Source organism: Chroicocephalus ridibundus, chromosome 13, assembly GCF_963924245.1.
Source record: "Chroicocephalus ridibundus chromosome 13, bChrRid1.1, whole genome shotgun sequence".
Lineage (NCBI taxonomy): Eukaryota > Metazoa > Chordata > Aves > Charadriiformes > Laridae > Chroicocephalus > Chroicocephalus ridibundus.
The window spans coordinates 507,554-534,635 of NC_086296.1; the positions used below are offsets into that span (position 1 = coordinate 507,554).

The 27,082-nt window shown below is 50.9% G+C and overlaps 2 protein-coding genes across 3 annotated transcripts; one reads left to right on the forward strand and one right to left on the reverse strand.

The window, feature by feature from the left end:
* Positions 1 to 427: 427 nt before the first annotated feature.
* YDJC (YdjC chitooligosaccharide deacetylase homolog) lies at positions 428 to 22,598 on the reverse strand. Of its 2 annotated transcripts, XM_063351524.1 has the most exons (8): positions 22,313 to 22,598; positions 19,230 to 19,448; positions 15,011 to 15,341; positions 13,900 to 14,072; positions 5,636 to 5,795; positions 4,818 to 4,917; positions 3,722 to 3,899; positions 430 to 2,277 (listed from the first exon to the last, which is right to left on the reverse strand). In XM_063351524.1, the coding sequence occupies exons 4-8, from the start codon at positions 14,055 to 14,057 to the stop codon at positions 1,947 to 1,949; spliced, it is 927 nt and encodes a 308-aa protein (XP_063207594.1). In that variant the 5' UTR covers positions 14,058 to 14,072; positions 15,011 to 15,341; positions 19,230 to 19,448; positions 22,313 to 22,598; the 3' UTR covers positions 430 to 1,946. The 2 variants fall into 2 exon arrangements, with proteins under 2 accessions (XP_063207595.1, XP_063207594.1); XM_063351525.1 differs by lacking the exons at positions 15,011 to 15,341; positions 19,230 to 19,448; positions 22,313 to 22,598 and adding an exon at positions 14,603 to 14,737 and having other exon boundaries at positions 428 to 2,277.
* Positions 22,599 to 22,729: 131 nt separating this feature from the next.
* Positions 22,730 to 27,082, forward strand: SDF2L1 (stromal cell derived factor 2 like 1). Its single transcript, XM_063351527.1, has 3 exons — positions 22,730 to 22,973; positions 23,729 to 23,925; positions 25,934 to 27,082. The coding sequence occupies exons 1-3, from the start codon at positions 22,805 to 22,807 to the stop codon at positions 26,210 to 26,212; spliced, it is 645 nt and encodes a 214-aa protein (XP_063207597.1). The 5' UTR covers positions 22,730 to 22,804; the 3' UTR covers positions 26,213 to 27,082.

Here is a 27,082-nt window from a genome sequence, read left to right on the forward strand (position 1 = left end):
TTAAACGTTAAAAATGAGGTTAAAAAGTGTCCGTCCAAACACAGTCCCGTTACCTGAGAAACTGAGACCTGCCGTTAAAGAGCCAGCGTCGCGCTCGCTGTCCCTGCTCCTGCGTGGGAGCCCGTCGGTCAGTAGGTGGCGCTCGCAGCTCTCGCTGCGCCCCGCAGCCCCGGCGCCTCCCGCAGCCCCGGCCGCCTCCCGCAGCCCCGGCGCCCCCCGCAGCCCCGGCCGCCTCCCGCAGCCCCGGCCGCCTCCCGCAGCCCCGGCCGCCTCCCGCAGCCCCGGCGCCCCCCGCAGCCCCGGCCGCCTCCCGCAGCCCCGGCCGCCTCCCGCAGCCCCGCGCTCCCGGGGGTTCGTTCCTCTCCGCTACCAGCCGGCGGGAGCTCTGCTGCCACGCTCCGATGGGACAAGCTTCAGAAGCCGCGTCATTCCAAAAGGTAGCCCTTGCTCTCGCCTGCGTGGGGGAGCACTTGCCCAGCACGGTGGAGGGGGTTTTTAAAAACAAACTTGTCATTTATCAAATTAATTCTGTGACAGTGATTTAGGAAAGAACCTGGAAAAACATCTTCTAGAGCATCTTTGATGTTGTTTTTCGTATTTGTACAGAACAAAAGCTTCCTGAGATGTTTTATAGGGAGGGTCGGACGGCTCCCATTAACGCCAGGCAGAGACGCCCTTTGGGCACGCCGCAGTAGCAGCCGGTGGGTGCGTGGGTTTGGTGTGCTCTCCAGCTGTAACTGAAACCAAAAGCCTCCTGAAGCATTAGAATAGAAAAACACCTGAGTTTATTTTTCATTTAAAAGACTGATGATCATATTTAAATTTGTAATATTAAAAAAATTGGTTAACCAAAAAGTATTACATTAAATAGATTACTTTGGCGCAGAAAACGAGCATAAACAATCTAAAATATTTTTTCCATGTGAACATTATATGTGAGTGACAGGGCTGCAGTTAAGAGCACAGTGAAACGTATCAGTATTAGTAGGGCTTGTTGAAGTTTGAGTGCTCTGATGGCAGGAATAAAACTGGAGAAATACAAGAACCTTCTCCACTTGAAAACTTGCTCATGGTTGGTACACGGCCATCCCACACGTTGGGTGTGAGCGGCAGCGGGCAGCGCAGGAACAGTTGCTGGTGAGCTCTCATATGCAGCAGTTACTGAAATAGCAGATGGGTCAACAGTTGCTGCTCTTTCAAAGTCATCCAGAAAAAAAAATAAAAGCAGCCTCTCTGAAAGGGCTGTCGCTGATGTTACTTTCCTGCGGTGGCTTAATGCCAAGAGGCAACGTAAATAGGAAGAGCCGTAATTAGTGCTGGCTGAGGCTGGACATGGGGTATGGCTGCAGACACCACCAGGCTCAACCTGTCACCCGACTGCTCTGGCCAGAGGAAGGCTCTGCAGCACCAGCGGAGGGGGGGGACCCGGTGCTTTAAGGAAGCCAAATGCTGAAGGCTGCCAGGCCTCCCGCGGGCACCCTGCACAGAGCGGTTGCTCCCAAGCAGCACTTGCTCCCCAGCATGTTTCTTTTTTTTTGCAGTTAAGTCCCAAAAGAGAAATGATGAGAAGCCTCGGGGTGGGGGTGCACCTGGTCTTTCAGCCAAGCCTGTCTTTGTGCCGCTCCCCACCAGGACGGCAGGAGCTGAGGCCTGGAGGAGGCTGGCCCCGGCTGCCGTGTCGCGCTGGACTGGGGAGCGAGCAGGTACTGCAGAAGAGGTCTGTCACCTTCAGAGCAGAGGCTGTGGCCCAAAAACTGCCGGTCGGGCTCTGGGGTTCTGCCTGCAGCTGCCCTTCCGTGAGCAGCCTCATGCTGTTCCCGGGGCCTGACGGCGTTCCAGCAGGTATTGTGCTGGTAACAGTGGTCTGGCTTCTCGGGGTGCTAGCAACTGCCTGCCTTCAGAGTATGACTAAATGTGTGTGTCTGTGTGTGCGCGTGCTCGTTTACTTAAAGATCTTTGAATGAACAAAGCTGAACGTTACGCGTTTTGTAATGGCTCTGAAGCTCTGGCTTAATTAGCGTCTGGAGTTCATGGAGGCGCTCCCAGGACTGTGAGAAATCATCTGGTCCTTCCCCACAGCCGCCGGCGGGTGGGACACTGGGGTACCCTGGGTGCACCATCAGCTCGATTGTCACTGTCCTGCTCTGTGGCGGCGGGAGTGCGGGCGAGGGCGCCTTGGACGTGAACTCCGCGATGGCAGTATCGATGGCGCTCCAGATGTTACCGACAGACATGTTCTTGCCCATGGTACTCAAACCTATGTAAATGTCTGGCCACCTGTAGCCAGGGGAGGAAACACCAATATTAATGCTAACGAGGTAGTTATAAAAGCATCTGTTACATCCAGTGGATTAGGAATCAAAATTTACCTAAAACTTAAGATAGAAAAGGGGGAGAGGGATTTTAAGACTTAACAAAAGTAAGACCAAAGCTACAAGCCAGTAATGCTTTTTCTTTCCTTATTGAAACCAGGATACTGCTTAAAGCAGCGGTTCTTTAGTCTGACAGAAAGCCCCAGCAAAGCCCCGGTACCGGGACTGCTGCATTTCTGTGTACGGAGTCAGGCACAAGGTTGTTTGGCATCTGTGCACTTACAGGTGCGTTTTATCGGCACAAAAGGGAAGAGCAGAGCTAAACTGAGAAATGCCACGTTACCAAAATATTGCCAGGCCATTGCTAGGCTGGTGCTATGCCAATTAAAACCTGAATAATAACCATCTCTAGATGATAACCCTCAGCTAAGTGGAAACAAAAAAAGTACCTAAAGTAAAATGGAAACCACCCTGCTAACAAATGATTCTGCTAGAGTATATCAGAGCTCCATAATAAAAGACAAAATACTGGACAAAATGTTACTGGTAAAGATAGAGCTGAGAGAACACCAGCTGGAGCCTGTTTCTGTGGAGCTTCAACACAATTCTGTGTTCGAGTCTGGCTGCAAACCTCAGTTCCAGCTTGGCACGTACAAGCCCAGGAGGGTCGTACTAGTGTCTGAGGGCAGAATGAGTAAGTTTGGGGAAGAAAGCAAGGCTGGAGTCTTTACCTGCATGACCAAGGAAGAGCCCAGCTGAACACTCAGCTCTGAAAGGCGGCTCCTTGGAGGCCCATCGACACCACCCCTGCCCCTTCGGCAGCATGGAGACCCTGGAGCGCGCGGGGCCTTTAAGCCATAAAACACTATCTGATTATCTGATTTAAGATTTTAAGAAAATTGTGTTATTGGGGGAAGGGCTGAGCTTTTTGGGTTTGGTCCTGAGATGCAGGACACTGACCAGACCGTTTGCTTGGAGCTGTGATCACCTTCTTGACTCCCCTTAACAACAAAAGCTTGTTAGCGCCAGGGAGGCACAGACTAATTAGGTCTCTTTCCTGCTACTTAAAACCCTTTCTCCACCATTCCAGGGAGATGAAAAGTTATTTCCTGAGAACTTGCCCTAACTCTTGCTTCTAAAATTCCAGTGGTGATACAGCACTTGAGCCTCCTCCTGTCCCACGTGCCAGGCTAATGCTGCTTCACTAGAAAGGCTGGGAAACACACCCTGAAAAGAACAATCCCTTTCGGGTGGGAGGTGAGTCGTCTCTGTTCAAACGAAACCTCCCGAGCCGCCGTGTAACCCCCAAGTGGAAAGAGAAAGGTGGCGTTCCATTCTGAAAGATGCTGTAAGGAACTGATAAGATCCTAAAGCCTTACTACAAAAAGGATGAGTGATGCCTGACTTACCTTATTCCATGCCTTGTAAACACATCCACTGTGTTAAAAGAATCTTCTTCTACTCCCAGATAAAAGTCCATCAGGGATGGTGGAATCCAGTCACAGTTATGAAGGCCTGGTTCTATTGGGACACGCGTGTACTTAATCCCATATTCCTCTAAGACCTCTGCAAATACGTGCCTCACCTCTGTAAGTAAAAACAGAGACACTTCAGTCGGGAATCAGAAATCCAGCTCATCCTCTCCCCTGAAAGCTCTTAGCACGGGGGGGGCTTTCCCTGTTTAGGAAGATAAAATTCCATTTGGCTGCTCTTCTGCTGAAATGGTTTTCTTCATCTGGGCGGGAGTCCCCTTCCGCAGGAACGTTACTCGCCCAGCGCCTGCGAGAGGTGCCTTGTCTCCCCTTCAGCGCTGAGCGCCGAGTCCCGTAGCCCCTTCCAAGTTAGTGGCTCTGGTCCTAGAGCGCACCAGAGGTGACTGCACTGTCAGGAACAAGTTCTTCATCAAGGCCCTGCGCAGCCAGATTTGTTGTGAGGGTAAATTGCCAAGAGTGGTGTCACCCAGAGGCAGCCGAGTGCTGGAGTGGGGAAATCTGGATTTTTTTGCTCACTGTTTTCCATCTCTGTACCACAATGACCTTATTTGCAAACATACAGGGACAAGGACACTTGCCCGCCTCTGTAAAGTGTGCTGAGACCTGCAGACAGAGATTGGTGTGGAAACACCACTGACAGGATAGAGTTCGTCTGGCACCTGAAAGAGCTGCCAGCTTTCCCAAACTCGGGCATTCCAGTTTAAACGGGCCAGTCTGCGGCTGGCCCTGGTCTGCCTCCTTCGATGCAGTCGGGAGCGTGGAATTCGGATGCTGAGGTGAATCACCAGCCCTTGGAGGAAAAGGTGCAGCCTGGGCCGTTTGCGCTGTCAATTGGCTTGTGCCGCTGTGGGAAGACGCAGCTCCCCAGGCGCCGGCGTGGGCCTGGGCAGGACCGTCTCCCCGGGGCCCAGGTGGGAGCAGTCAAACTGCGATTACAGAGCAAAGCGTCTTACGGTGAGGCGTACTGCCCCCACAGGGAGCCTCAGCGCTGGGAAGAGGACGCCCCTCTTACCTGGGAGGACGTGAACGTGCTGGTGCCCGTCCATGTGAGGAGGTAGGTGACCTGTCAGCTCGCGGAACAGCTCCACCTGGGCCTTTAGCTCCTGCTTCACCTGCACAGCAGAGAGGGGTCAGAGCAGGGCCCGGCGGCGGGCTGAGGAGAGCACAGGGGGCTGTGGAGACCTGGCTGGCCAGCACGGGGGACCTGGCCCTGGACGCACAAGGCGCTGTGATCGTGCAGCGACGTGCAGGGCTGCGGTGTTGCCCAGAACCTTCCCAAGGCACGAGTCTCATTATGCTACTGTTACGGTGGTTACGTGGATGGTGCTGATGCTGGGATTTCCTAAAATACATGGGATATTTGAACACCTGTTTCCCTTTAAACTGAAGGGGAAGATGGGTGCTCCTATCCCCTAGGCAGAACACATTCATCCTTGTTCACGGGGCAAAACCAGCCATCTCCCTAGGGAACAACAGCCTCTCACAAGGTGATGAAAAGGCTCATTGGCACTTCTCTGGCATTGTGCCTTTACTGATCCCTAGTTTCTTTGTAAATATCTGTTCCAGTGCCTCTTCTGCCCCTTCAGATAAGTAGCTAATGGGACACGAGTGTGTGCAGGCACTGAAGCAGGGAGGAGTGGGTTCTCAAAGGCTGCAGAGCCTTTGGCAGAATTAGGCCCGGGACCCAGCTCCAGCGGCCCAGGCAACACAGCGGAGCTTCGCCTCTGAGCTTACGCACAGCTGGGACCCGGGAAAGATCTTCAGCTGTTAATTGCAGGCTGATCTGTATCAGGAAAGCAAGTTGCCTGGTTGTACATGGCTTTCTCCTACCTCTGACATATTCAGGAGACCTTTTGATAGAGCTGTCCTGAATCCCATTTTCCCATGGAAGAACCCATCTTGGTTGAGCAGAGAAGAGTTTGTCTTGAGCACCTCGCATACAGGAGAGCCCTCGGAGAGGTTGGCGTGCAGGCCTATTGGGATGGCGTATCTGTAACAGGAAGGAAACATCCGTAAGCTTTGCACCTCTGTCTCCCTTACTGTGGCCAAAGGGGGAGATTTCAGTGAAAGATCTAAGCTGATCTAAAACATGGTGGTGTCCTCACTGGAGTACATCTTCATATCTCTGCTCTTCTAGAAAGCAAAGCAGAACAACAGAAACCGGAGCAGAATATCTGCAGGCAGTAATCCCGTGCAGTCTGCCGAGGGCCTGTCGGGGACTCCCCCAACTCTGTTTTCACCCCGACTCCTGTGGAAAGAGCAGCCAAGAGATGTCTCAGACTAAATGCTGTAACTGCACTAAACGTTCTACCGGCACGCTGCTACTAACTGCCCTGCAGTCACTAGTGACTGTCAGAGAAGTCTGGACCTTGCAACCCTTTTCTAAAGCACTTCATTAGCCCTCGCTAGGTATTCCCTTGACTTGTTTACCCTATTAAAGATGCTACATTTATGAGACGTTTGAGTTCTACCTGACAACTTCTAGAGCTGCCCTTAAGCAGAATCCAGTCATATAGAACCAGCGCCCAAGGCAGCTGGTACGGCAACAGCATAGGCTGCAAGCGTAAATGCTGTCTGAGTTTAAGGGGTTCCTGGTCCAAGAGGCTGCCGCTGAAATTGCCCGCGGTGGCTGGGTTTCTGTCCGCTGGTGCAGACAAGCACTCGCTGAGTGGTGTGAGCTGTGCGAAGGAGCATCTCTCTGGCACAGGGGAAGGATTGCTGCAGGGATGTCAGCAGCGTAAGTGTAGAGCCTTGCTAAGGAATCTCACGGGTCCAATTTGTTAACTAGTTGCCCTCTGCAACATTAAAAAGACCCAACAAAACCGAAACTCTGGAGCTGGTGTGTCTGCAGAGCCCCTCCCGGCCACAGGGCTTTGCAGAGCGCTGGTGTTTCCTGCTCGGTCTGTGCTGTGGGTTCCCTTACAATAAACACAGGAGCTGCGAGTGCTCAGACTTGTGCCGAGTTTCATCAGCACTTCTGGAAGTCCTCAGAATCAGTAGCCAAAATGATGCTTTGAAACTTTTTCCGAGACAGCCCCTGGCCTCTGGCTGACCCAGTAAGCAAACGACAGAACTGCAGAGTTCCTTCTGTGCTGCCCCGTCTGACTCACGGCGCGGTTCATTTCAAGGCACGCGGTCTGTGATGCTTTAAATCCATCCTGGAACTTCCACGTGGAGCTGCCAAAACTGGGCATGGTCTGTCGCTGTTACAGCACTTGTACCACGAAGAGGAAAACAAAAACAATCTCCCTTTAGGCAAAGCGTGCAAAAAACCAGATCTTGCCCTTCTGTCTGCTGCCCTGGAGCTGACTAGTGACGCACCACGTTACCGGGGTCAGAAGGGCTGTGGGTGGATTGGACCAAGTCAGGGCCATTTAGCACCTTCGGATCCAAAGGCTTTGGCCCTTGCGGGACTGAAATGCTTTTTTTCTGGCTCCTCCGTGTCTTGTGCTTCTGGAGAGAGAGGTCCTTTCTGGCTTTTCCGATTTGGTGGTTCCTCTGCAGCAGGGCCTGACTGTGTAATTGATGATGAATGTTCATCTGGTTTTCGTACAAGGGACCTGAGCGCTTGCCGTGCACACTAACTCCTTGCCAATAGAAGAACTGGAAGATGCCGTCGCTGGGGGCGGGGGCCCTTAGGCAGACACTGATGGCAGGACAGGAGGGCTTTCCCTCCATCCTGTGACCTGCATGAGCCCAAGGGCACAGGGGGAGCCTGTGGTTTTGTTTTGGGTGGTTGGTTTGGTTTTTTTTTCAGAAATCCACCTCAGATTCTTTATCACGTCCCTGGAAAGCTGGGACTGCATCGGCTGACAGCATTATTTGTACCACAGCCGCTGCCGTCTGCAAGAAAAAGGATTCATGTGTTACCATGAATCAGCAGATGAAGACTTTTTTTGTTGAGCACGCTCCTCCTCATGTGTTGTGGGAGGGCAAGAAATGAACAGCTGAGCCTCTAGTGTTGTCTCCCAGGAGCATCGAATGAACTACCTCCAATTGTGCAGTGCCTCAAATGCTGCAAGGGAAGCTGTTTCCAGGAAAAGACAATTCCCCCGACAGGTGCGGGACACCGAGGAGCCAAACGCCGCGCTGCGTAACCCTAGAGCCGCCCCTCCGCCGGGCTGAAGCCAGCCCCAGGGCTGGGGAACGTGCGGAATGTGGAAGTGCAGAGAGAGCTGCCCTTGTTCTCACTGCAACGGGAGACTCCGACTGTAACATTAGAGCATCTTTCAGAGCTTTGGCTAACACCAGCTGAATATCTTAATAGTTTTCTCTTAGCGTTGGTCCTGGCTGGTTTGACAGACTGTCCATGCTGAGGCATCTCAAGAGGAACCGTTAACGTTTAACAGCTCTGGGATACAGGGACTGAAACCAAAACTCAAAATGCAGCATGTGAGAAGCTTATTCAGAAATACTCGTCTGTGGGAGATGCACAGAAGCAGGCACGCTGGGGAAGCCGTAAAGACACGGGAAGGAGGGCAGTGCAGCAGGCACAGCAGTTCTGCTGCTGACATTTTCCTGCACCTAAACGTGGGTTTCCTCTGCAGGCAGCGAGCCAGACGATGCTCCTGTTCAGCACCAAACGTCCTGCTGCCCGGCCTTCATTCCTAACAGCCCTGACACTGCGTGAGCATCTGCAGTCCTACGTGCAGGAGATTAAAACAGGAGCAAAACTTAAAGTATTATAGTAATTGGCTGGGCTGTACCTTGGGAGACAGGGCTCCAGTCACGCTCGGTCCCGACCACAGGCTGGGGCTTTAAGGCTGAACCAACAGGCTTTTTCCCCACTGACTACTGCACACACTGGACTAACTCGTGCTCCTGAGGGCCTTTTGCTACTGAGATGTGGCTTCTGTGACCAAAGAGCAAAGCCAAGGCATGCTGTGTTGTAAAAAAGGCAGGGAGAAAAGTTATGGGAATATCCTGGACGGGCTGCTTTTTCAGAGGGCAGATGATTGCTTCTGCTGCACAAACATACTTTATAGTTGCCCACATCGTTTCAAAGACTGTAAAGTTTCTGCTATTTTATTGGCCGACACATGGAGGCAGAGGCCAGCAGCTCAAGCAGCTGGTACAGCACGGGATGCCACGCTGGGAGCGGAGCTCAGCTGCTGGGGGCTTGGCCTCGTCCCACCCTTAGAGATGGGGCAGGCCGGGCCCTGCCGGTCAACGCGAACTGCTCCTTGCTCCGCCCGAGGCTCAAAGCAAACGGACTGGCATCGAGCTTCAAGCAAGGGTTTAGTTTCCGCAATAAAAGCGCTGCAGTAACAGCTGCCATTGCCAACGCAAAATGATGCTGAGGAATCTGCCCAGTCTCTCTCAACTCAGTTTTGGTGGTTGTTTTAAGGAGCAATGACCCTTCCACAGTCTGAGGCCCATGTCTAGGTGTTTGCAAGTCTGTCCCAAAGCCACTGCCCTGGAGAATGCACAGCCACGAAGCAGGATTTAATTAACTCCTGAAAAAGCCAAAGGACAGTGTCCACAAGCGTGTGCTCTTACAGCATGAGGAGCATTAGAGGGGGCTGTCCATGAGCAGCTCGTTGAGAAGAGGTTGGGGCCAGTAGCTTCTGCAGCCACCAGGGTTAGCGAGCTGTTTCCACGGAGAAGGTTGGCTGTTCAAACCAGGCTTCTCGGTGGTTCTTGGCTCAACATGCTGGGGGGGGATGGGGGAGAAGAAGTTGACGTGCCCAGCCCAGTTATCAAATAGAGGAAACACAATCAGCTAAACTGCTTCCTTCTCAAGTGGTCGCTTGTTTTGCGACACACACGTCTCTGCTGAGGCAATGCGCTTCGTGCAGCTGCAATCCCGGATCAATACCCTGAGCAGCGGAGGGCCCCTGGAGGCTGTCACTAGACTGAGCCACTCTTCAAAGTGCCCACCAGCTTTGCACGTTTCTGAGCTGGTGGATGAGTGTCGGTGCCCCGGGCCCTGCCTGGCGGTGCCCGCAGTGTGCGCAGCCCCCCGCTCCTGGGAGCGGCGGCTGTGGGAATCCGTGGCTCCCCGAGCCCAGTCCCAGTTGTCCTGCTGCGGGCTCTGCGCTGGCATGATACGGCACTTCCCCTTTTCCTTGGTGGGTAAACAGATCCCACCTTCAGCATCCTGTCTGTATCCTTATCTGGAAAATCACTGTTCATCAGATTTCAGCCCAAGTGTGACGCAATTAAGAGCCTCATGTAAATATCTGCAGCTAGACATCCTGCTTCGGTGACCCTCCGAGTGTCTGGAGCCTGACAAAGGCAGGCTGCGCTTTGTGAGAAAAAGCACACCTCCTAGTTTCTCCATGTTGGCATTTGCATACCTGTTCCCCCCCCGCTTTCAGCCTTTAGGAAACTGTAAGATCTAACTGCCTTTCATCAAATAGCGTCTTGTCTTGCTCCATTACTGCTAAGGACTTACTTCTGCTGGAAGAAACACTCCAAAGCCTCTGCAGTGTTAAGAACTGGTATCATAACATAGCTTAGGGATGTTACTCTCTTTTTAATTACATGTTTGTATCAACTGAAGCTCCTGTGCCCGTGACCTTACGTCAGCAAAAGGTGCCGGTGCCAGTGAAGTTAATATGATCTGGAATTCCAGTTTTAAGGCCTCGGCTTGGCCCCCCCTAATCCAGACACCGCTCAGCAGTGGAACCGTCTGCTGTGATTAACAGTCAGATAAAAGGGTGATGAGAAAGCACAAGAGACTTCTAGATTAGTCAGATGTTGACTGGGAGGGTCAGAATTAAGTCACAATTTACACATACATTTTGCAATTAGTGTTGATGGGAAAGGAAGTGAAAACATAGACAGCAATTAAATGTGGCTTTGTTAGATTCTTGTGTTAAACGTACCCAGATGTTGTAGAGGCTTCAGCTTTGTGTAGCTGATGTTCAGCATTCAAACAGCAAAAAAAAAAAAAACAGGAAGATTGAGGTTGCGTTCTAAAATATGTCACTCTTCATCAAGTATTTGGGTATGATCATCTGCAAAAGGGTCCTAATACAGTCACAACTGAGCTGGTTGATAAAAGGGGCAAAAAACATGTCAGCAGACAGTCTTAGGTCTCTCTATTCCTGCTCTCTCCGTATTTCTAAGGAAAAATGAACGGACCTGTTCATTTCAGGTAACAAAATAACCCTTCCAGTCTCTGGGAAAGGCTCTGGAATAATCACCAGGAAGACTGGCTGACTTCAGGGTGGGGCTTGATAAGTAGAAAATTGAGATTATATTATATGGATAACCAGAAAATCGCCATCAGTCTACACCCCGTAAAGAGAAAAATGCCGAGTTATTGAACAACCCCCCAGTGGAAGTCTGTTCCCCGCCTGCTGTTCCGCTGGGTACGGCTCCAGCGGGCGCTGTCAATGGGTTTGTCGTTCGGCGGTCAATCAGGCCTCCGCTGAAACTCCACTTTTGCCTGAAGCGAGTGGGTCCTTCTTTTAGCCCCGTTGTGACAGTGAATGAGAAAGGCCCAAGATCCAGGAGCTGGATGTTAGGGAAGGTGTAGTATTTACTGCTCGGTTCAGCTGTTTTGCCATCAGTTTGTGTTAGAGCTGGTACAAAGATCTGCTGACAGCCATCACATTTCTGCCAAGGCGTCTAATCAAAACACAGGGCAACAGATGGTACGCCCAGAGGCCTACAGAATTATTGGGAAAATGAAGGGGAAAATGAAATTCCAGAGGAACTGTGTTCCTTTCTGAAGCACGAGTCCTAACATTGCAGGGCAGCACGAGATGCCTAAGAAGGACTATCCTGCAGGAAAAGTTATCTGGTTACTAATTAGCTTTGCCCGTGTCCAGTTAACTGAGAACCAGGTGAGGAGAGGGAGCTCAAGACCTGCAACGATGAGCAACCATGTCATAGACAGTTAATCGGGAAACACCCAGGTCATCTGCACGGAAACGGCCCGGCACCCCGACAGTCGTGGCACCGTGCCTGCAAAACGCCAGCTCCCACAGCACTGGAGTGACCGCAGGAAAGTGCTGCCGGCCTGTTCTCAGCGGGTGAGTGATGCAGTCTCCCTGCTTACACCGCTGGTCACAGCTGAAATGCCTGCGACGGAGTTCAGCAGATGTGTGTCCGTGTGCGTGTGTGTATATATATAGTGCTTGCTTACTTGGGTGGCTGTGGGGGAAGGCAAACATGGGGAGAGAAAACAGGGCAGACTTTCCTCCCATAAACCACAAAATGTTGTGACGCCTCAATATTCACAGCAGAGGGAAGGAGGAGTAACAGTGGCAAGGCAGCCAAGCAAGCGATACTGTCACATTTTTGCACCACAAGGTGAAGAGGATTCAATGACATTTCTAGTGAGTCTGACCTATTAAAGACATCTGCGTCTAAAAAGAGTTTGCTTGAACCTTTGCAATAGAGGAACAAATATCTTAGGGGTGACACAAGAGGGTTTTTTACATGCACAGGTGCCAATTAAGTGCATGCGTACTCGCAGCGCCTGACATGGGGCTTGCATTGGAACACGACCAGCGCTTTCCTGGGCCCTGCCAGTGCTTCCCCCCTGCCTGGGTAGGGCTGAACACAGCCGCAGAGTCACACAAATGAGGAACTGCAGAACCTGGGCTCTTGATCTTCAGTGCTGACAGATGTTCCCAAAGTCGCCCTGCTCGTATTCTCAGAAATGGATTTAAATCCATTTCATTCACAATTACAATTCAAAACTACCACCCAAACGAATGACATTGTTGCAGCTTCTGCGGTCACCTGCCCTGAAACCTGGCTTTTCACACCCGTATCAGCTGTCAGCACAAGTGTCATGACCCGGATTCAAAGATGCTTTTTAAACCTCTGATCGCGTGCCCTACTTGCTGGCTATGGAAATGAGGCCAGGTGGATTCTATATTTAAAAGCCTGCTAAAGAGCACGGCTAAAATAGCCGACAGCATTACCAGAGCATCGGGGCTTAAGGGGTTTCACGGTACCCCTGTGTCTGAGAGAAGTGCTGGCTTTATCTCCTTCTTGTGTAATCTCTAACCTTTTCCACAGAGACCAGTTTGCCACTGACACTACGCCTGGCTTTCCTGCACCACCCAGCACCAAAGAAGCTGCAGGCTGCAAGCAATCTCCAAGTACCCCTAAAATCACAGCCGAAACAAGGAGAACAAGGACAGCACGACTCGCGTGACTGTCCCCTGCAGCAGCTCTATTTGAAGCCTAAGGTCTCAGCTCTAGTACCAGTACAGCTCCTTTCCTAAATTGTTTCCCAACCCTGCTGCTCTCTCTTTCAGGACGTACCCCTGCTTCCAAGTGCGTGTCCACGCTGGAGCTGAAGCATTAGCTGGGTTTTATCTTCTAAATAGAAGTAATGCTTCCTGTTAAAGGATTTGCTAGGCTAGTCCATGAGAACAACACCTAGCACTTGATTTGCTACAGAGCCAACCGTGCCAGCAACCTCTGAAAACTTCCAGCACAAAAGCATTTACCAAGTGCTGATGGTGTCGGGAAGGAGTAACGGTGGTAAGTACAACACAGGTAAAAGCTATTGTCCCTCTCTTTAGGTAAGTAAGTGGTTTTTACAAACGGATTTATCAAGCCTAGAATTAACAGAAACATTGAGGTGCTTTTTAAAAAGGTTTCTGGGGTGGAAAAATTAAGTTCTCTACTGCTCAGATTTATAATTTAGTCCTCACAGAATCACACCTTTCCCCGATTCTGCAATGGCTGAAATGCATCAAATCAAATCAGATTGAAAGATTTGTGCTTTTATGCTCTAGTAGTTTTTGGGGTAGCAGCTTGGTCTGGGTATATAGCGTGGACTTTTCTTCTGATGGTCCATCCTTTAAAAGTGTACGAAAAGAAAGGCCGGCAATCCCAAACTCTATTAGTCAAATTGTGTAGGTGGCTTTCTGTCCCCAGGGGAAAAAAGGTGCAGTGCAGGCTGATACCAGAGAAAGAGCCATTATGAGTACAGCTGGCAGGTCACTGGTTTTACTATGAAGAGTCTTAGCAAATATACCTGGAGTCCGCTTTTCTTAGACCAGCCTGGGCTACGATACGGTGTTTATACTGGGGCTACAAAATACTAAATTTTTCAGGCTTGGCTTTCCGTGGGTAGCCTGTGGGGGCTGTCCACAAAGGAGCTAAAGAAAGTAGCTTACCTCCTTGCCAGCTCGGCTGCGTCTGCGGCAGCGCTTCCGTTGACTAGAAGGGACACGTTAGACACCGCACCAGCCAGGAAACAGTCCACGATGCCTTGGTTTCTCCGGGGACAATAGCCAAAGTCATCTCCAGTGACTATTAGCTTCACCTGGAGCATCCTTAGAGGTCATCCCTAGCAAAGAGGTAAAGGAGGGAAGACCGGGGCGATCAGCAGCCTGCGGGTCGCAGGCGAACAGGAAAGGACGGGCTCAGCGCGGGGGGGGCCCCGGCCGTGACTCAGCCCGGCCGGCTCCTGCTCGCCCTCGGCCTGCGCGGCCCCGCACCGCAGCGTGGGGCTGCCCGGCTCCTGCGCCGGGGCCGCGGAGCCTGCCCTTGCCCGGGGGGCCCCGCAACCGCCCCCGCTGCGGAGCGGAGCCTGACGGCGGGCCGTGTGGCGGCCGGGGCTCGGAGGGCTGGTTTAATGGACTGAGGGTGCGGCAGGGTTCAAATTCCTTCCCCCGCCCCGCGCCCTCGCCCGCGGTGCCGGGGAAAGGGCACCGGTGCCAGGCGCCCGAGGCAGCCCCGCCGCCGTGACGCCGCCGATCCCCGGCCCGCCCAGCGCCGGCGAGGGGAGGGAGGATGGGCCCGTGTCCCCGGGGAGAGCCGGAGCGGCGCGGCCTCCGGCGGCGCGGCCCTGCCCGCCGCCCCCCGGGCGGTGCGTACCTCCGCTCCTGCCCGCGGCCGGGGCCGCCCCGGGGGGAAGCTGGCCCCGGCGGCGGAGCTCTGCCCGCGCCGCCGCGCATCCCCCTCCGCCGGTGCAGCCCCAGCCGGAGCGACCGGCGCCGCCGCAGCGCCGCGGGCACCGGGGCGGCCCCTGGCTGCGGCGGCGGGGCCCGGGCCCGGACCGGCCGGCGGGAGGGAGGGAGCGGGGCCGCGCCCGCTCGGTGCCGGGGGCTCCGCCGGGCGCCGGCGCCCCCCGGGTGAGACCTGCGCCGGCGGCTGCAGGCGGGGCAAGCGACACACGTCGTGTCCTTTGGTGCCCCAGAGCAGAGCGAACCGTCCCAACGGTGCCGCCGGTACGGACCCGCGCCCCCTGAGCCCCACCGCGGCCACTCGCTTGCTTTTCCCCACCTTGGTGTGCTGGCAGCGCGGACCCGCTGAGAGCGAGAGCTGCGGCGCGGTAAAGCCTGCTCAGAAGCCCCCACAGCTCCTGATGCTGGGCTGGGCAAGGGCAGGGAGGACAGGAGAGAGCTCCAGGACGGGCAACGTCTAGAGTGCTGTCGTTCCGTGCTGGATGTAAGCCAGTTCTCCATCAGGCTGCATGTAAAATCCTGTTTGTCCTGGCGCTGAAGTGCTTTTTCTTACTGCAGAAAAGCAATTCTTGATATACCAGGATGAAAGTGAAAGCACCGAGTAGGTTAGAAATGTTGAGTGCAAGATATTATCAGCCTGCGTTTTTCACCTGTGGAAGAAGAAGAAGGAGTTCTATCAAAGTAGAATTCACCCTCTTGGTCTGTAATGTTATCCCAAAATATTCACCCACTCCTGCTATTGCACAAGAAACAACAAACTGATGTTTGGGGCAGGAGGAGAGTGATAGTTCAGAAAGTGCTAGGGTAACATGTCCATGGATTCGGGGTAGCTGTCTTTGTGGTTGCTGTTAACCTGTCCCTGGACGCAGGGATCACACTGGGGCTGGGACCGTTGCACGGATGATGGTGATTTCCGTGTCTGAACCTGTGTCAGCGTGGAGGTAAGAGTGCCGGGGAAGAGAAGAAACAGCTGTCAGACCAAGCACAGGCTTCTTGGAAGAGCAGCTGGGGTGGAACAGGTCAGAAAAGGCTTCAATGGTTGTTTCTGTGGGAACAGACTGACCATCCTGCTGCATAATTCATGGCTAAGGCAAACTCGTTTGGGCTAACTTAGCTCTCTCTCATTGCAACCACAACCCTGTTCTCAGCTCTGGGCAATCCTTGCATAAAGAAATCAAAGCCTCCGGGTGTTCCCTCTTTCTGCAGAATTCCGTTCCTAAAAGACAGGCAGGGCACCCAAGCCCCAAAGTCAAGGAAAGGATGTGCAGGCACAACCTGCACTGACCGTCCTTCTTGGCAAAGGAAGAACCATCCGTTTGTGGAGACAAAGCAGCACAGTTCAGCGGAGGGAATTCCACCGCTTTCACACGCAGAGCTGAGGTATGAAAATTCTGAATGTGGGGGCCTGAACACCTGCGCAGCCAGTGGCTCTCCATGTCTCTTTCCTCACAAGGAACTGGGAATGGGTGAATGGAGGAGGGCTGTGGCCTCTTGATCTTTAGGCTGCCGTCGATTGCAGTCCAGGCAGCAAACTGCTGTGGGGCTTGGGGGGGGGATGCCTCTGCCTCCCACCTCGGATCGCTCTGCAGCAGCAAAAATGTTTCCACTGGCCTGAGAGCACTTTGCAGGGGCAGCTAAGATTTGGGCAATTGTTTCTAAGAGTACTTCGATACTTTGAAGGAGGAAAATGAAAGCAGAATGGGTGGTAGCAATGCTGCTCATGGAAGACTTTGGTTCCTTGGCTGTGCTCTCCTTATAGGCCCTGGAACAGGCAGCATGGAGACTTGTCCTGGATCCAGAGAGGACATCGTCTGTGCCTCACTGTCTAGAGCTTACTCCTCCCTGGCACGTAAATGAACACTGACTACAGGAAATCACGGGAGAGCTGGAGACAGCCTTCTGCCCCCTTAGTGACACCTTTCTCACTGAAAAATTATATGGAATGAAATTCCAAACAAATCATGCTAAAATAGTGTAGAGAACTTTCTAAATCTTCATTCTATCAATTCCTGTGAGCATTTCCATCATTTAATAGTTGTATGTCTCTGTTACAGAAAAAACTTTGATGCTCTGTAAGTGTTTCCACTGCCCCTGGCACTTCAGAGTGGATATTTGTGCAACTGCTACTCGCGTCCCCATCTGGGAGATGAACCTCAAGCCTGCCCACGTTCCCCCAAGGCTTTGCTTACTGGTGGGGGCTATTAGTGTAAGAGATGAAGTCAGCACAACTCTGAAGTAATGTCATGAATCGAAACCAAGTGCCTCCTGCCTTTGCCAGTGCAAACTCTGGGGTTTTCTGCCTCTTTCTAGTACTGTCGATGCTGCTTGTCCCTGCACAGGTGAGAGGCAGGGAATCGTAAGAATCTTAGACAAAGCTTGGCTTCTCAGCCTTCTTAACCTTAGGATGCGTTTAATGCTATTAACGGTGACATCCCTCTTAAATATTGAATGCAGTTCCTGGAGGCTTTCTTTTTCCACTTCATTCCTGTTTAAAAACTCTCCTTCCCGTGACTGGAAGCAAAAACTCCCCAACAAGCAAATCTTGCCGCTGTGCTACGTCCCCTTGGACCCCAGCACAATGTCTCCCCCCAGCCTGCGTACTCCAGCTGGCTGCCAAAATAGCCCTCGCAGCCAACCCCCGCGTAGGCCGGAGCAAAGTCTCTCACAAGTTCAGCCTGCAGCTGAAAGGCAAGGCAGGCTTCCTCTGGCTACTCTCGCCTCTGCAACGAAGACATGAATGAAAATATTGGCCAGCGTTTCTGGCGGAGCTGCGTAAGCCGGGACATGTACTAAGCACAGGCTGCATCTTCCAGCTTAAGTGAAACAAAACACATCCCTACCATATCTGAGGCGCGGGAGCGCTCTCCAACCTCAAGCGCTTCACTGGTTTTGAGCTTGAATTTCTTTCCCTGAACTTTGAGTTATTCAGTAGCGGATTGAGAGATTTCCTGTATTTCACAAAAGCCTTTCCTAACAATTAATGCTTCAACAAGCCATCTGTTGACATGTTGACATTAAAAAAGTATTTTCTTTTTCTTGTTCTCTTGGCTGCAGTGAGTTAGTTCATTTGGGATTACAATGGTAGCACAGTAGGACTTGGTTTGTCTTTTCCTTGCATGAAATCTTGTTGAAAGTGTGAATTGTAAAAGACGTTTGAATAAGACAAAGTAAAATCCATTTTTGAAACGAAAGGATGTTAACGTTTTCTCCTCTTCCCCAGCCTCAAAGATTTACAAAATCTCGGAAGTTCAGTGGCTACTGCAGAAATGCTTAAATTAAAGCCTTTTCATCCCTGCACTGAGGCCGGTTTTCAGAGGAAACGAGACATTTGTGTTCACGCTGTCGGCGCCCAACTCGGTCTCTCAGGGGCGGTGGGATGCCTTGGCCAACGCCGACCTCCTTTGCCGCAGAGATGGAGGTCCTGCGACGAGCCAACGCCGCACGTGGCCGTGACGCTGCCGCCCCCAAAGCCCAGGTACGGGGGCGTCCAGGCGGCCGGGGCAGGAGATGGAGGAGGGCACTGCGGCGAGGCGCTGCGCAGGAAGGGACAGAAAACGAGTGGGCTTTTGCGGAGGCTGGAGATAGGTGATGTGCAGGAGTGCTGTAGGGCTGTGTGTTCGTTAGCTGTAATTTTCAGCATCGGAGCTGAGTGAACCTGAACAGAAGCGAGGGAATGTGACCAGGAGGAGCGCCGGACGGCGGCCGCCCGGTTTTCCTAAAATTCACGGACAGGATCAGCCTTCGGTGAGACAGAAAAACCGGTTTGCTCGGTCTCTCGGGACACTTCTGTGCTGCGTGGGGCCAGGGCAGGGATGAGGGTGCGGGCCGGTGCGCTGAGGGCACCGGACCCCGGCTGCGGGACACAGCTCGCCGGGCGGTGTCCGCGCCGGGCCCGCTCCGGGCCGCCCGCCCGCACCACAACGCCCCCGTGCCGCGCCCGCCCGCACCACAACTCCCGGCGCGCCGCGGTGCCCTCTGGGTAGGGGCAGGCGGGCGCCATTTTGCGCGGCGGCAGGGGCGGCTCCTGGCGCGGCGGGCAGCGGCGGCAGGGGGAGGCCCCGGCCCCTCAGCGCTCCGCCGGCTGCGGGGCTGCCCTGCCGAGGGGGTGACAGCGAAGGAGGGGGGGTGTCAGAAGTGGGGGATAAAAAGATTTTGCCTAAACTAAAAATGAGTATCAGCAAAGTAGAATTAACCAAGAAATCCATGAGCCAAAATAGCACTCCTCTGCCAGAGATGACAGAACTACTGCCTCCAAAATTCCAGGAAAGTCTACCATGAGAGGTAGAAGACTCTGTACAGCAGGCTACTGCTGAACTTTTAGGAGAAACAACAGACTCTAAAAAATCCAGTGGTACATATGATAGCCAGGGAGAACTACCTCTTTTATCAGACACGGAAGAGACTGCTGTAGAACCGTGAGTATTCCTTGTCATCTCAAAAGAGTCCCTTCTACAAAGGGGCTAGTGTTACCAAAGAGAACATTGGGAACTCCTCAACAACATTGCCGAACTTGTAAATTAATCTGGCACATCACTTACAGCGATTATTGTCATCTCCCAGCATCAGCGAAGGCACCTGGAAAATGCCAGCTGACTGAATGGCAGTGGCTGGTAATTCCTTTTGGAGCTCTGAGGGGAGATCCCATCTTGAAGGACTAGCATCGTCAGGAGAGCAGCTGAGAGATGCTGGCAATGTCGCCGGGCGCAGATCGCCAGGTCTCTGCAGAACTTTCAAGGAAGTCCTTCCTTCCTCAAAGACTAGAAACAGGAGACAGCCATAAAAAAATAACATCAACTCTTCTCCCTCAGATGAAAAATTCTTCCATTTAAATATGTATATGTTAATACTTTTTTTTGTCAAATGTCTTCTGCTTATTTACTTACTCTTCTTATTCTTACATTATATCTACTGAATGCAAAAATCTGCGTAGCTGATTTTGGGTCTCTAGTCCTTAAACAGCATGGGCTGAGTGATAAGAAACCGTGTAATTCTATAAATTTTTGGCAAGCCATCTTTTTTGTCTTTTCAATTTCTCCCTGGGTGACAGCATTTTACTGTTATTACTACTGTTTACTATTTGTATTATGCTTAGGTGTCACAGATAGAAGAGCTCTGCTGTAAGGCATGCCAGTGGATACCAATGTTTGATCTCAAGTAAGGTTTATAACCTTCAGTTCGTCAGCGTGGGGTGAAAGGAGATGGAAAGAACCACACAGTGTTTACAGGCCTGATTCACTGCTGTTACTGCCTTGATCTCAGTACAGTTCGTCCTCATTGGTACCAGAGAAAGGACCAGATGCAGAGAAAAGTCAATGGAAGAGCTTATGCGGACTTGTTTTTCTATCAGGTACTAGTATGTTCAGAACTGCGTCCTATATATTTTCCCTAAGGTTAGTGACAGTCTGGGAAGGAACGCAGGCGATGTTACTGCAGTGTTCTCCATAAATCAAGGGCTGTCCATACCAAAAAAATGCACCAATGCTTTTTTGGGTATAGATAAGCCCAGCAGTTGCCTGCTATGTTACCTTAGTTGTCAGTCCCTGCTTTTGTCATGTAAAGCAAACAGAAAGCTAAAGCACGTTTAACAAAGGCCAATATAAAAAGAATAATATAATATGTTGCTTTGGGCCAGCATACACCCTCTGAAACTCTCTTGTGCCACAGATTCCTCATTCCTGTATGCTAAAAGCATTTGGCACTGCCAAATCTACTAAAACCTGTGTTTCAGGGAGGGCCAGGTTATACCTACAGGTGCACCTGAGTGGAGATGGTAGGCATTTCCAAAATCCTAGAAAATTAAGTGTGCAAAAGGACTGCTGGGTTAAGTGACTGAAGGCAGAAGGCATTCTAGTTACATTTTACGTTCTTCCCTTTTACAGAACTGTTGAATTATTTTGTTTGTGTGCATAAATAATAATGATGAGATTCCTGTCAAAAAAGCTGATGTATCCATCCAGTGTGCACCATCACATAATTTCAGAGACAAGTTCACCTGTAGCTTACAGCAGTCTACTGGAAACAATAGCGGGCCCTGTAGCATGAGGTGGCTGTTAATTGCCACGAGTGTTTGGCATTGATGGGGTTCTTTGTTGGCAACCGTTCTAACCCAATTATGTTTCTAAAGTAGGACTGAAAGGCATTGTAGGGAGCACCATGTAAATGGCAGTAAATGCACTGAGACTGAGAGACCTCCCAGAAAGACAGACAGGTGCCAGCTAAAGCCCCATATGATTGATTTTCCACGGCTAAAATGGCAACCACAGACATCTGTTTTTGCCCCGTTTATAACAACAGCAAATGTGAGCTGTTGTCTTAGAACAGCAAGGCTTCTTAGAGTGACACAGAAATATGTCATTTGACTATCAATGGGTGATCTTTTGCTTTTCTGCAAGCAAATATTGATACTTCCAGCACTAGGAAGTGAGTTTTTAGCCCTCAGAAAAACACACTGAGTCTGCGTGTGTACATGTGTGCATGTGTGACTGAATTTAGTCCTCAGGCTTATTTTAATGTGGGGATGACGTTTCAGTCAGAGATTCTTCTGAGATGTAGGTACAGCTATATAAAATGGGCCAAAGCCAGCATAAAGAAAAATAACCATTCAATGGACTGGTATCACATGGGTAGGAAAAATCCTTGCGGATCCAGGACCGATAGAAGAGAGAGAGTCAGCTGAGCACCTTATGATGTTTCCACTAGCCAGTCACACTGGTGTGCTTTCTAAAGCACCCTGTAACAGACAGCACGGTGCTGCCGCTCCTTGCTGTTCCACACTCGGAACACCGTTGTTGCAAAGACTCGGGTCCCAGGGGAGGTGCCCTTCTACCCCTTCCCTTGCTGCTAAGGACGTCAAAAGCTTTTGTTCTGTTAAATTACTCTGTGTTCCTGGGAGCATTACACGAGACTCACACCAGGCTGCGATGTGATGTACGGGTCAGTCCAGTGGGCAGTTTCAGAGGCAAAAGCTAATGGACTGTGTAGGAGTTCCCATATCCTTTGTCCATGGTTGCTTCCTATTGATAAAGGAGACTTTTTTTTTTTTGGGGGGGGGGTGGGGGGGGTGGGGCAGGAGTCCTTCATTCTTAAAAACTATGCAATGAAAGACAGTATGTATGTTAATTTATGCAGCTGTCTTATACAGAATGGAGCTTAATAATCTCTTTTTGTTACAAGAACTTCAGTGAAGAAATTGAATCACAGGTGGTGAACTTCCAGATCCAAAAGCAAAGATGTCATCACTACAGCCTAATGACACAGCAGTCATTGTTAATTCTTGTATAGTAGTTTTGCCCTGTCGTCAGAAGCTCTAATATAATCCAGAAATGACTGGACCAGTGGTATGTTAAGCAAGACTACCATGAATCTTCTTTGGTTTTCAACATTATGTTACATGTCTGTAAATCCCCCAAACGGGGACACGCTGTTGCAGCTTAAGGGCCAGCACAGCGGGCAGGAGCGGACCGACACGCGCTGCCGGCCGGCTCCGAGGCAGCACTGGCCCATGGGCCCGTCTCTGCCACTTCCAGGCCCCGGGGCTGTGCCTGGGCCGCTGCGCCCGTGCCTGGGTTGACCCGGCTACTGGTTTTGTTACAGCCCGGACTACCCGTGAGACGAGACAGACCTGCCCGCGCTCCTCCGGCAGGAACGGCCTCCGGGGGATCCCTGTCGGCGCTCCCGGCGGCGCGCGGGGACATCGCCTGCTGCAGCGCCCGGCCCTGACCGCGCGAAGGCCCTCGGGTGGGGTGGCTGTGGCCTGGGGTGGGGCGGAGGGTCCCGCTGGGCGCCGCCCGGCCGAAGCGGCCCGGCCCAGAGCAGGGCCCGGCCCGCGGCGCCCTGAGGTGAGAGCGCCGCGCTCCGCCTCCTTGCCCGGGGGGCGCCACGCCGCTCGCTCTGGTTGGTCGCCATTTCCCCTCGGCCCAATGAGCTCCTCCTGCTGGAGGGCTCCCGGCGGTGAGGTCACTAAGCCGTGGCCCAATGCGGGAGCGAGGCCGAGCAGAGGGCGGGCGGGGATTGGCCGGGCGCGGCGCTGGCGCGCGCCGATTGGCTGGGCCCGCGGAGGCGGTGCGGAAGCGCGCTGCGCTGCGGGAGGCGGCGGCGCCCGGGCTGCGGCGCCATGCGGGGCGGCTGCCGCCTCCTCACGCTCCTGCTCCTGGCGCTGCTGCGCGGGCTCTGCCGCGGCCGGGAGCCGGCGCCGGGCGCTGTTACCTGCGGCTCGGTGCTGAAGCTGCTCAACACCCGCCACAGCGTGCGGCTGCACTCGCACGAGGTCAAGTACGGCTCCGGTGAGCAGGGCCGGGCCGCGGGCGCCGCGCTGAGGGGCCGGGGAGACCTGAGGGGGCTGGAAAATGGCGGGAGCCGGGAAGCGCTGGGGGACGGGCAGCGAGGGGGGCGGGAAAATGGCGGGGGGACTTGCAGTGAGGGGGGCAGGCGATGAGGGAGGCAGGGAAATGGGGGAGGGGGGCGGGCAGCGGGGGGCGGCGGCGGAGGGGGACGTTAGAGCTTGGTGGGGTTCGTGTCGCTGGTGCAGAGGGAGCAGCAGGCCGGGGTGGGCTGTGGGGCACCGGAGACCGGGGAGGGGGATGCGGGGCGCGGGAGGGCGTTGCAGCTGCGCTCGGCGGTCCCGGGGGGGAGGTGACAGGGAGGCCTTGCCCCCGGCCCTGAGGCGAGCCCGGCGCTGCCCCCACAGCGCTTCCCCAGCGCCTGCTCTGGCAGCGGGGCGCCGGTTCGCCCGCGGACACGGAGAGCTCGGCAGTACTTTTGAGAAAGGCGGGATGGTGCGATCAGATTTTCTTCTCATGCGTTCACCGTGAACTATTAACAGTTTGCATCTACTAACACACGCTGTGTTTAACTTCGTCAGTCTGAAAGATTGTTAGGTACCTGCATTCCTATTGCAGTCAGTAGACGGACTGTGAGAATTAAACATCTTTTAAACCTGAAGGCATGAGAACATTAAACAAATTACTTTAGTCCTTTCAGGACTTCTTGAATTGGGGAGGTGGGTTAAGTCTCCTGTCGTTTAATTCTATCTGAACAGGAAGCGGGCAGCAGTCAGTGACTGGAGTTGAAGCTTCAGATGACGCTAACAGTTACTGGCGGATTCGTGGGAAGAGTGACGGCAGTTGCCAACGCGGAACACCGGTGAAATGTGGGCAAGCTATACGACTTACCCACGTTAACACAGGGAAAAATCTACACACTCATCACTTCCCATCACCACTCTCCAATAACCAAGTGAGTTCTTTTGAATTTTAAGCTTTTGTATAAATAGTGCATGCTTTTGACAGTATTCTCTCCAGTTTTTCATCTTTTGAAGAATCAGGCTTGGGGCCCAGCTGCCAGAAACAGTACGTGTGTGCATTTCCAGAGTTCAAGTATATGCTTTTCTGCATCTTGGAATAATGTATTTAAATTCTTGGCAATGGTAAAATGTAATGTATACTAGTATTGGTATTTCACAGTAGTTTTAACATATCTGTGTTGGTTTTTTTTATCCTGCACCATTGCTGCTGGGAAGGTTGTTCTGAAATGTTTAGCACTTTAAAGGCGTTGGAGACTGGGCACCTCCGTCAATATTATGAAGATTGCTCTAGAGCAAGGCAGCTAGTCATTAGGCATTCCTATATCCAAGTTCTTGGTGATCCAGTCTATTAGTCTTCCTTATCTTGCTATCCTTATTTTAGTTCACTATCCTTATTTATCTGTCCTCCTTCCACAGGAAAAATGAATCTGCTTTCACAATCATATATTTATTTATCATTTTGTACATATCTAGAAGAGTGTAATTTCTAACTGTAATTAGGTCCCAGTCTTGTCCTTGGACAAATGCTTCTCCAAGATTGAAGCACTCGCTTAAAATAAATAATGCAAACTTGTTGGAAGTTTGTCGCTAGTAGTCATTTTAGTCTTCCTTCAAGGTATGTAGATAGGTCATTACATTCAAAGTTGGAAGACCTGATTCTGTAAAAAAGATCTGTCTCTTACTATCAGTGAAGTGGCTGAAACAATCAGGTCCAGTTCTGTGTAGGGTATCTATATGATCTGGTTATTAAAACAAAAGAAGTGATGGAAAAATAGCATTTCAGAAGAATTATTTAAAGAACAGTTTGATTCTAAAACTCCCACCAGTTCGCATTTGTCAGTTTAGACAATTTTTATAACATTGTCATTAATGTAAAAATGTTCAGCACCTGTCATTGTGTGTCTTTGGTTTTGCGATGTGCCTTCACAGTATCTAAGTGAAAGGAGTTTGCATGACTTCCCAGAGATTGACAGGACCGTGACTTAGGACATTATTGAAATATGATGTAGATATGAACACAAATTTTTATTTCATATTCTTAACAGAAGTTGGATGTTCATATGTATTTTCAAGTATGTTGTCTGACACACTTCTTGGACCATGTAAACTTGAATTAACATGAGCCTAAAATTTTAGGTTGCTAGGTACAAACTATTGCTGATCTATTTCCAAGTTGTTCATCACTTCTGGTTATCAGATTTTTAAGAATTAAAGGCTGTCTTGAGTCCTAAACAGTTTGAGCTTAGCCTCTCCAGTTTCTGAAAATGCTTGGAATTTTTTTTTTTGGTATATATTGAAATCTAATCTCTAACTTTTGTTTTATCAGGAATTAATTTGCTTTAATGATGATTTCCTTTTCCTTTTCTGCTATTCAGCTATCTATGTGAAGAAAGAGCATAAACCAGAATAGTTGTTGACCCAATTGTAAGCTTGGTATAATCAAGTGAAAAAGGAATATGATTAGCTTAATAAGCTGAATTGTTGGGACATTGTGATAAAAACACATACTGACAAAAACTGTTGCAATGGTAACTATGAAGATGGTCATACTGCAAAACTAAATATCTACGGTTACAAACTTTTTTGAGTGAGGAACATTTTCATCAGCATTAGTATTGTTTGTTTTGAATTTTTTCTCAGAAGGACTGTTCTGATCTCTGTGCTCAAGTCCTCTTTCATTTCACTTGTAGTGTATGTTGGGGTTTGTTGGCACTTTTTGCTCAGATTACATGTTGGAGTTTGTTGGCACTTTGTGTTCAGGTTGTAGTGGTAGAAAGTTACTGTTTCTGGACTCGATGACTGGTGACAAAGCAATGCAGCAATGCTTTTTCTTCCTTCTCCATCCTTGCCTTTAAACTCTGCTGACTTTGTGGCTGATATTTTTATGTGTGTGTTGGAGGTGTTTGCTTTTTCACTTCAGGAAGTTTGTGTCTCTAACAGGAAGTAAGTGCCTTTGGTGATGATGGCGAAGGAGATGACCTCGATATATGGATTGTGCAATGCAGTGGGACTTACTGGGAGCGGGAGGATGCAGTGCGCTTCAAGCATGTGGGAACGGAGGTGTTCCTTTCGATAACGGGGGAGCAGTATGGCCATCCCATTAGAGGCCAACGGGAAGTTCATGGCATGCCTACTGCTAATCATCACAACTATTGGAAAGCAATGGAAGGAGTCTTCATCAAACCCAGTATGGACCCTGCAAAACACGATGAGCTCTGAATTGACAGAGGATCCAAAATGCTTCAGCTTACTCCAATGTTCGGAGATGCTAATCCTTGGTCTCTCATAAGTCCCGCCTTGCCTAAGAGACTGACTTTCTGTATTACTGAAGGGCATTAGTTCATTCTAGGAATGCAGCACTTCTGTGGGGAATGGCATCTGCCAGGTCCAGCCATTGAAATTTATTTGGCAAAATCCTTTCTGAATTTTCAAGCTTAATTGATGAAACTAGTTCATACATCTGTTAGTTTTTGTTGTCATTGTTTTGTTACATTTTCTCAAATTTGAAGGAAATGGAAAAACTGAATTAATACATTTCTGCAGTCCCAAGTGAAATAAAAATGTGCATTTTGTAATATTTTTCCAATTATAATTAAATATTTGGAAACTGATGTCTGCTTCTTAGTGAGAGAATGTTATTTATGAGGAGATGGAGTAAGCCTGGAAAGGGAAAAGTTGTTCTCAAATATGGTGTCTTTTGAATGGCTTGAAGTCAGTTATTCAGCCTTCCAGAAAAAAAATTGTGGTCCATTTGAAAATTGCTTCCAATGTCTTTCTTGACTTCGTTATGTACTGTATTGGAAGAGTTGAAAATATTGTGTATGTTGGAGTAAGAAGACTAAGTTTTTATTTATTCTCTTTCTCCAAGAAGTTCAAGTTTTCTGGTAATGGTGATACTGCTAATTGTCAAATGATGAGACTGCTCTGCTCTATGAACTGGTGCAGAAGGCTACTGTTTGTTTAATTAATATTAGAATTTTATAAAATTCCATGTGGTGCGAAGGAACGGTTGAATTTGACTTATGTTGTACTTGCATGTCACTCTGCAAGATCAGTATAAGAATCTAGATGAATAAATAGTGGAGCATA